This window comes from Carassius gibelio, chromosome A6 (assembly GCF_023724105.1).
Source record: "Carassius gibelio isolate Cgi1373 ecotype wild population from Czech Republic chromosome A6, carGib1.2-hapl.c, whole genome shotgun sequence".
NCBI classification, from domain to species: domain Eukaryota; kingdom Metazoa; phylum Chordata; class Actinopteri; order Cypriniformes; family Cyprinidae; genus Carassius; species Carassius gibelio.
Window position 1 is genome coordinate 20,286,730 of NC_068376.1, and position 8,750 is coordinate 20,295,479.

Consider the following 8,750-nt stretch of genomic DNA (forward strand, 5'->3'; position numbering starts at 1 on the left):
AATAATGTCAAAATAAACTTAAGGGTCTTTATATGCTTTGTAATATGCTTTTCTTTTATTTATTTATTTTTTATATAAATTTGTTCTTTTAAAAGTGATAATCCAGATTAATTCTTGACAAGTTTCTCAGTATATATATATAACATTGTGAATATATTTTAACCCATCCTTGTTCATTAAGTTTAATTCTACAGACACATAACAAAAAAATCAGCACACATTTCAATCTGTAACAAATTATTATTTTTTTTATTGTGTTTAGAAGTATACAGAGTAGTGAATGGACATTGGTTCTAAGACAGTGAATGGACATTGGTTCCAAGGCACAGAATCACATAGAAGTGTGAATTAATAGGGGTCATTAAAAGGGTAGAGAGGATGTCCTGCATCCCGGAGGACAGACTTACCACCAACCTACAAAAATAGATGCAACATACATAATAGTGAACTACTTTTGGACTCTATTTGTTTTGCAAGGTCTCAACACTCAGCACACTTAAAAAAAGCAGCTTCAACATTATGTTTAATTTTAAAATAACATTTTTGTTAATGGCCATGTAAACTTTAGTGCTAGGCCCATGTTGTATGCTGTGGCTTACAGTAATGTAACTTACATTAATGGTTGGTACAATGTAACGGCAGCCTCTGTGCAATGCTGTCACTTGATTCATTTCCTCAGGTTCAAGAGTGAAATCAAACACCTGTTATTAAGCAGAGTAAATGCATGGTATTGTTAAAATACATGGTCATAAACACTCTAGAACATGAAAGAATAAAGAAAAACATTCAGAAACCTGGATATTCTCTTTGATCCGAGACTGTGTAATGCTCTTTGGGATAGTCACTACTCCTCGTTGAGTTTGCCACCTGCCACAATATCAATGAAGAAATAATCATTAATAATCAGTGAACAAATAGCATATACAACTTGTACAGAAGCATGAATTTACCTGATGATAATTTGTGCAGGAGTCTTGTTATGTTTCTTTGCTAGCGCAGCAATAGCTGGTTCCTCCAACAGCACAGGCTCTTCTGGATGCTTCCAAGCTCGGTCAGAAGATCCTAGCGGACTGTAAGCAGTCATTACCAAACCTCGATCCCGGCAGTGAGCCAGCAGCTCAACTTGTGCGAGGTATGGATGAGACTCCACCTGCAAAACACCACTGTTACTCAACAAATTTATATAACAGACCATATAAATTGGGACATCACATTTTCTTCTGACCTGCAAAACAGCTGGTTTGATGCTTGCAACTGCTAAGATGTCATCGATCTGCCTGCTATTGAAGTTTGAAAGCCCAATAGCCCTGACAAGGCCCTTTCCCACAAGTTTTTCCATAGCAGCCCATGTCAGCTTGTAGTCTATGTTGTTAAACCACAAGGTTCCATCCTCCTTCCTAGGGAAAGGGTTATCACCTCGTCTGGATAAAAATAACAAGACAAAACACTTGACTGAGAAATTATAACACAGTAAAGGGCTAGTCCACCCAAAAATGAAAATTTGGGTATATTTACTCACCCTCATGTCATTCCAAACCAGTATAACTTTTGTAATAAATAATATTATGGTTACAAAATGGGGGCAGCTGTGGCCTAATGGTTAGAGAGTTGGACTTGTAAGCCGAAGGTCACAGGTTTAATATCTTTTAAAAAGTCATAATTTTGATTTAAGTAAGTTAATCGTAAGTTAAAAGTAACTAATTCAAAGTCATTCTTACACAGTACTCTCTTTCTCTCTGTGTATATAAAGAAAACAAACCTGGCGGTACTAAGCATTAGGTCTTTCTCTCTCTATATATATATATTCTCATTATAAGAAGAACTGGAGGCTTACTGGTAGGCATGTGGCCAGTGCATGAGGTAGAGGTCCAGATACTCCAGTTTTAGGTCTTCTAAGGTCTTTAACAGAGATGGTTCCACATCATCTGGGTGGTGTTTTGTGTTCCACAGTTTGGAGGTCACAAATACATCCTCTCGCCTTATGCCCTGAAAGAACACAACAGTTGTAAATCGAATTTATCAATTAACACAAATGTGTAGTTTACATCGATTTGATTGAATGAAAATCGGTTTTCTTTTTTAACATCCCCTGACGCTCCACTCAGGGCTCCCGTAATTCCGAAGGGCCTTAACCCTCCCCCCGCATTTGCTATAGAGACATGCTGCAGAGTAAGAGAGATATTTCGCACTCTGAAATGAAGAAGACCACGGCAGCACAAGCACACCCACCAAAAAGCAACCTACAGCAATATTACTCGTAGCGCGGTTCGCCTATGGTTTACTTTTGTGGCTCGCAAGGCAGTAAATAATACGATGCTATGCTAAAGCAGTCAATACAGATATTTCATAATAACATTAAAAACAAGCAGGACTATAACATAACCCATTAAAAACAAAAGACAATAGACAAAAGACAATAGAGCCCAGTGATGTTGTCTACACTGGATGCGGTGTGATACGACATGATCCCCATCAGTAAACTGATGCCTTGGTCTATTTTTGACGAAATGTACTGACACTACATTCAGATGATTTGCAACTGTAGTGTGATGTCATCAAGTTTAGACAGACTTTTAGCGAGTCACACACCCACACACACAAAGGTGCTGGTCATATAATTAGTGATATTCTATAATAATATATTCTAATAATGATATTCTAATTATATGAGCAGCACCCGTATACCTGTATATATTAACTTAAGGTCTTTACAGCATGAAGGTAACACTTTAAATCATCTTGTCTCAAATTTAACTGGTAAATTATAAATAATGATATACCCTTTTATACTGCATTGCATTACATATTAGGGTTGACAGATTAATAAAAAGATATGCCATTTGTGACTAGATGTAACTTTTGATACTTTGCGGTAAAAGTGTCTCTCTGATTGACTTTGCCCTATCATTGCAGCTCTCATTGAAGAAAAATAGTGAAGACCTCTGACAGTCTTACAAACATTTACAAACTGTATCCAGTATGATAAGAATGTTATGTTACATTTTATGTTATGTAACTTTTTCACGGTTTACAATGACAGGGCCTGCCATCTTGTCTTTTTGCCTTGTTGTTCCTGATTGCACTTTAACCCCAATGGGGAAATCCAGAACAAATCCCACAAGGTAAAATCAAAACAAAATAAAGTTAAAACTTGTTTTGAACAATTTCTTTGTCATCTGAATATTGATTTTAAGTAGGGGGGAAAAATCGATTTGAATCGTAAATCGGATTTTTATTTTTTTAGGACATATCGCCAAGCCTTAGTTGTAAAGCACACATTGTTCCTTTATATTTAAGTGTGTGGTTAAGTATTTCATATCTGTAATAAACTTGGTTGACCTACTTTTTCAGGTCCCATCATTTCCTGAAATGCTTCACCAACCTCGGTCTCATTCCCATAAATGGGAGCACAGTCAATGTGCCGATAGCCAGACTGTAATGCCCAAATAACTGCCTGTTTTACCTGCAATTGAAAACATATTTATACAAAATGCTTTTTGGAGTTCTACACACAAACACAAAAGATTATTGCAGAACATAATGGATAATATACTGAAGAACTGCATATCCAAGTAAACCTGCTCACATTCTCAATACATCATATTCAGATTCAAATTCTGTCATAGTTACGGTTGGGATGATGCATAGAACACTTACTTGTCCTAGTTCACTCTTCCATGTCCCAAGTCCCACAAGGGGCATCTTTTGTCCAGTGCTGAGCACAGCAAAGTCATTCATACTCATCCTGTGTGCCTTCAGAGAGAGAGAGAGAGAAAGAGTGAGAAAATACAGTATGAACCGTGTTCATAAATGGAATAGACTTAAGGATATTAAATATATGATTTAATCCTTGAACTAGTAAATCAATCAAAACCCTAAACACTCACAGAAAGGTTGCAGAAGGCGCAGTGAATGCAAACTGCTCAGTGTTCAAATTCAGGAGCGGAATAAAAGGAAGTGTAACCTGCTGACTTATCAGCTGACTTCTACAGAAGCTCTAGCAGAATGTGAATACTGTAACACCATGCACTGCATTTTTGAGGACAGGATAACTTTAGGGCTGGCAAACTTTGTTAAATTAATAATGAAAATTAGTTTGAAACAAACGGTCTTTGTATTTTAATATAAAAGGCATTTTTTAAAAACCACGTCAATTCAACCTCCATGCGTTACTGGCACGCCCCCAATCATTATTCGGGATCAGTTTGCTCTGAATTGTCTAGTTAGTGCTGTGAATCACACAGACAGTTGCATAACGTACCATTCTACAGTTAAACTTGTGAGAATGAATGACAAGACGAAGAGCATGTTGAGTATGCTACATTTCTCCCTGTAAAATCAGGTCAACTAGTGTCCCACGTGGCGCATCATAACAAGGAAAGTTTCTCCTAGGTCAGGGATAGTTTTATATTATTTGTTCAGATACTTACGGTGTATAAGTAGTTCAAAGAATGTCTTCACTATATAGTTAAGTTACCAAGGTTGATTAAAAATTATTTACAAATTTCCTCACAACGTTAACGTATTTACTTCCTGCTCACAGTCCTTTAAAAACATCCGTCAAAATAAAAGCCTCTGTAACGTTACGAGAAATTCCTCACCCTCACTCTATTCTAGTTCAAGTGACAAGGCTAAAAATTTAAATAAGATTTGATCTTAGTTATTTGCCAGTAATATTAATAAAAAACCATGTCATTTTAGTCACTGATCATAAGAAAATATTATGATCAATCTTAAACTCCTTCAAATGTTTCCTAACCTATCTAGAAGTCCACCACATTTTGTACACTTCTACATGGCTTTTCTTTTTGATATGGGGAAAGTTAGTGAGTCTTTATGATTTGCTTATTACCCTACTTAAGAGCATTGCCAACTTTATACCAGAGCCCTAAAATAGTATAGGAGTGATTATGTCCAGTCTTTTCATGGCTTTAGCTGTTCAACTTCAATTCTGATATAAATTTGAATGTACCTGTATATGATTTTCCAAAATCAGAGACACCATCATACACCAAAATAACAGCAAAGGAAATTTTCTTTCAATCATTGTCTTACATTACATCAAATGTTTAATTTACACAATAGTTAATTCAGGATGAAAAAACCCCCCCTGCAATTCCTGGTTGTAAATTTCAATTAAATGTACAAAACAGCATCAAAAACATATGATGACAAAATTTAGATGGGCAGTTTATACAGAATATGATCAAGCTTTTTATGACATAAATTGCACTGTTTCTCCATATATTACAAAGCACAAAAATATCTGTACAAAAACAAACAAACAAAAATTCACTCGTTTCCTCTTCGACTTCTCTTGTGGCTCTTCTTTGACCGACTAGAACACAGAGACAAATGCAGCATGAAACAAGAGGGGTAAAACAAAGAAAACCATCATTCATTTCATATATTAGAGCATTACCTCTCTGGGGACTTAGAGTGAGTGCGATGCCGGTGACTTTTGTGGTGACCTGGAAGAAAATATACCAATATTTCTTAAATAACAGTTTTTCCACTTACTCTTATTATTTTAAACAACATATTGTGGACTACTTTTCTTTGTATTCTTGAAAAGAGCCTCGCTGTACCTGGAGATCTGGAGCGATGCTTTCTGTCCCTGGATCTGCTGCGGTGTCTACGGGGACTTTTGCTGCGGTGACGGTCCCGATCTCGATCACGTCTGGGTGATGGACTGAATGAAAAGAGTAATCAGACAAATATATTACACTGTATAATCTCCTAAAATAACATGGCCCACTAATAATGTATCTAAAACACTAACAGTGTGCCTAAAATTTCTCTATACCTTCGTCTTTTAGGTGATCTGCTCCGTCTAAAATGAAAAACAAAAAACAAAGAGAATCAGAAGAATAATTATACATCTTTTAAGCAAGCAACCAGGAATAATGCGATCTGAATTACGATATGCAAGCACCATCACTGACCTTCTGGGTGAGCGGCTGCGTCTATAGCGTGGAGAAGGTGACCTGCGTGGTCGGTCCACATCTCTGTAACTTCTTCTGTGTGGCTCTGGTGTATGAACTTTCTCTGGCTGCAGTACATATGGAGAGGTGGTGTAACGGTCACATTCACTATATATAATTATTAGGGGTGTAACGATACGCATATTCGTATTGAACCGTTCGGTACGACGCTTTCGGTTCGGTACGCGGTACGCATTATGTATACCGAACGGTTTGTTGGACTAATTCATTATATTAAAAAAAAAAAAAAAGAGAAATATAATGATATGCGTTCAACAAGGTAGCCCAATAACCCAAACGACGTAACAGGCAACGCCCCTGACACTCCCGAAGAAGAAAAAAACACCAACTTATATGTTTATGTTAGGCTACTCAGCAGGCGCTCGCTCACTCAGTACGCGCTGAAGGCTCGTTGCAAAATGGCCAATGTGTTTAACATACCAGAAAAAAGAAGATCCTCCAGTAACCAACAGGTCTGGTGTTTGGGTGCACTTTGGATTCCCTTTAAGCTATAATGGTGATGGCAAGAGAGTGGTGGATAAAAAAACAACGGTATGTCGCATCTGCAACATGACAGGGTACACCAGCGGGAATACAAAAAAAAAAAAAAAAAAAAAAAAAAAAAAAACACCAGCGGGAATACTTGAAACATGTCAACTCATTTACGCTGACACCACCTTATTGTGTCAGTATCTGGGAAAAGACGAAAAAAATGAGAAACAAGCACGCAACAAACTATCCCTGCAGCATTTAGACACCGGTATTATAGCTTACAGGGAATCCAAAGTGCACCCACACCAGACCTGTTGGTTATTTTAGGATCTTATATTTCTGGTCTGTTAAATGCATTAGACATTTTGCAACGAGCCTTCAGCGCGTGCTGAGTGAGCGAGCGCCTTAGGGGCCGTTCACATATCGCGCCTAAAAACGCATGGAAAACGCTAAGCGCGTCTTTCTCCTCCTTTCCAAAGCGCTTGGGCAGAAGCGCTCATGAGGCGTCTGTCTTTGCTAAGCAACAATGACGTGCTCTCTCCATGAGACGCAGAAATTTCAGCGAATGATAAATGGATTTGCATGCTCTAAAAATCGCTTGCAGTAGCTCTGCTACTAAATTTATTTCAAAATTGCAATCCATATACAACTGTGAACAGCTGTTCCTTCATCTTGGCTGAGTTTTCAACGTTGTTACGGGAAAGGATGAAGCTGATTGGTTAGTTCTTGTCACATGACCCGCGGTGCGCTTGCAGCATTCTGAAAAGTTGAGATGTTTTTACATTTTGCTGTATCTAAAACGTATCGAACCGAACCGAACCGTGACATCAGTGTATCGTATCGAACCGAACCGTGAATTTTGTGAACCGTTACACCCCTAATAATTATTCATTATAATAATAATTTGTGCTTAGATTGTCGGACATTGTGAGTTCACTTTTACCTTCTCTTCTTCCTCATCCTCTTCCTCACTGGTCTCCACCTCATCTAGATCTTCTTCCAGAGCACTAATACGAGTATCCAGCAGCTCTGCTTCTTCCAAAACCTGTCTCTTCTGTGAAAAAAAAAACACACCCAAATGAACAAGTTTTTTTTTGACATAAATGACTCAAATACATTTCCTTTAAAATTCACATTACTTTAAAGGACAACAAAAACGCACTAAATTTATATAAATAAGTATAAGTTTTATACATATACACTACATGTAACAAGTCCAACCAACCTGAAATCTAGGGAGGATAACGTCACACACTCGCTCGGCATGAAGCAGCTCATCTATAAACTCATCAACGTGCATCAACTCAAACTCTGTGTAAAGAAGAAATATTATTTACAAATGTCTTTTTCAGCAAGGATAAATTACGTCATGCCACATACCCACTAAATCAAGAAAAATGCTCACCTCCATTTCTGTTCTGGCTTTTGATTTTTCTGTAGTCATTGTATAATGGCTCTAAATACTTGTAGCAATCCACAGAAGTTCCAGTCAGGCGCATATACATTGCTCCAAGCAAACGGACATACCTGGATGGGGAAAAACAGATCGGTAATGCAAAACCTTCAAGCAACGTGTAAACAGAAAAATGACAAACTGCATACAGTTAGAGCAGTAATAAAACACTAACTTGAAATCTTCATTCTTGATGAATTCCACAATAATGTCCTTTTCAGGCTGGATCTGCAGCATCTTTAGGGTCAGGCATAAGAATGGAGTTGGCTTGATGTTTCCTCCATATACCCCACCAACAAACTTCAGCTCCATTGCTTTGTCCACGACAAGCTCAGCTAGATTTTACAGAGGGGACAATAATAGTCACAGTTAAAATGATACTTGGCACATTAATTCCACAATCTACAATTTTCATAGTCATGAAAATAAAGAAAACTCTTTTAATGAGAAGGTGTGTCCAAACTTCAGGCTTTACAGTGTTAACAATACAATATATATAGGTTAATACACTTATATACATGTAAATGCCGCGTATTTACATGTATCCCAGCACACTTCTCTCACCTGTAAGTCCAAAACATTCCTCTTTCCAGTACTTGGACTCATAAATACGTGTCCTTATAATCTTCTCGACAAGATACTGAGGATTCGTTCCATGTATACTGTTGGCATCTTTTACTGTTCTGTTAGCCATGGTTCAAAATTGTAAATGAACGAACGGTTAATCTTAACGCTAATGTGCCATATTAGAGAAATATCGAAGAATGACTTCCGGGGAAAAGCGGTCGTCACATCCGCAAGGCAACGCTGTATTTTGCTGT

The 8,750-nt window shown here is 37.5% G+C and overlaps 2 protein-coding genes across 3 annotated transcripts; both read right to left on the minus strand.

Moving 5' to 3' along the window:
• Positions 1–220: 220 nt before the first annotated feature.
• LOC128015655 (aldo-keto reductase family 1 member A1-B) lies at positions 221–4,566 on the minus strand. Of its 2 annotated transcripts, none has more exons than XM_052599694.1 (9): positions 4,431–4,566; positions 3,658–3,753; positions 3,344–3,463; positions 1,835–1,986; positions 1,226–1,421; positions 951–1,150; positions 795–867; positions 615–701; positions 221–414 (listed from the first exon to the last, which is right to left on the minus strand). In XM_052599694.1, exons 2-9 carry the CDS (start codon positions 3,742–3,744, stop codon positions 349–351), a joined length of 981 nt encoding a protein of 326 aa, XP_052455654.1. In that variant the 5' UTR covers positions 3,745–3,753; positions 4,431–4,566; the 3' UTR covers positions 221–348. The 2 variants fall into 2 exon arrangements, with proteins under 2 accessions (XP_052455654.1, XP_052455653.1); XM_052599693.1 differs by lacking the exon at positions 4,431–4,566 and adding an exon at positions 3,888–4,035.
• A 451-nt stretch (positions 4,567–5,017) lies between these two features.
• Positions 5,018–8,735, minus strand: LOC128015656 (pre-mRNA-splicing factor 38A-like). Its single transcript, XM_052599695.1, has 10 exons — positions 8,494–8,735; positions 8,105–8,264; positions 7,882–8,003; positions 7,702–7,787; positions 7,420–7,530; positions 5,946–6,052; positions 5,807–5,833; positions 5,589–5,692; positions 5,423–5,471; positions 5,018–5,338 (listed from the first exon to the last, which is right to left on the minus strand). Exons 1-10 carry the CDS (start codon positions 8,621–8,623, stop codon positions 5,293–5,295), a joined length of 942 nt encoding a protein of 313 aa, XP_052455655.1. The 5' UTR covers positions 8,624–8,735; the 3' UTR covers positions 5,018–5,292.
• Between the last annotated feature and the right edge of the window lie 15 nt (positions 8,736–8,750).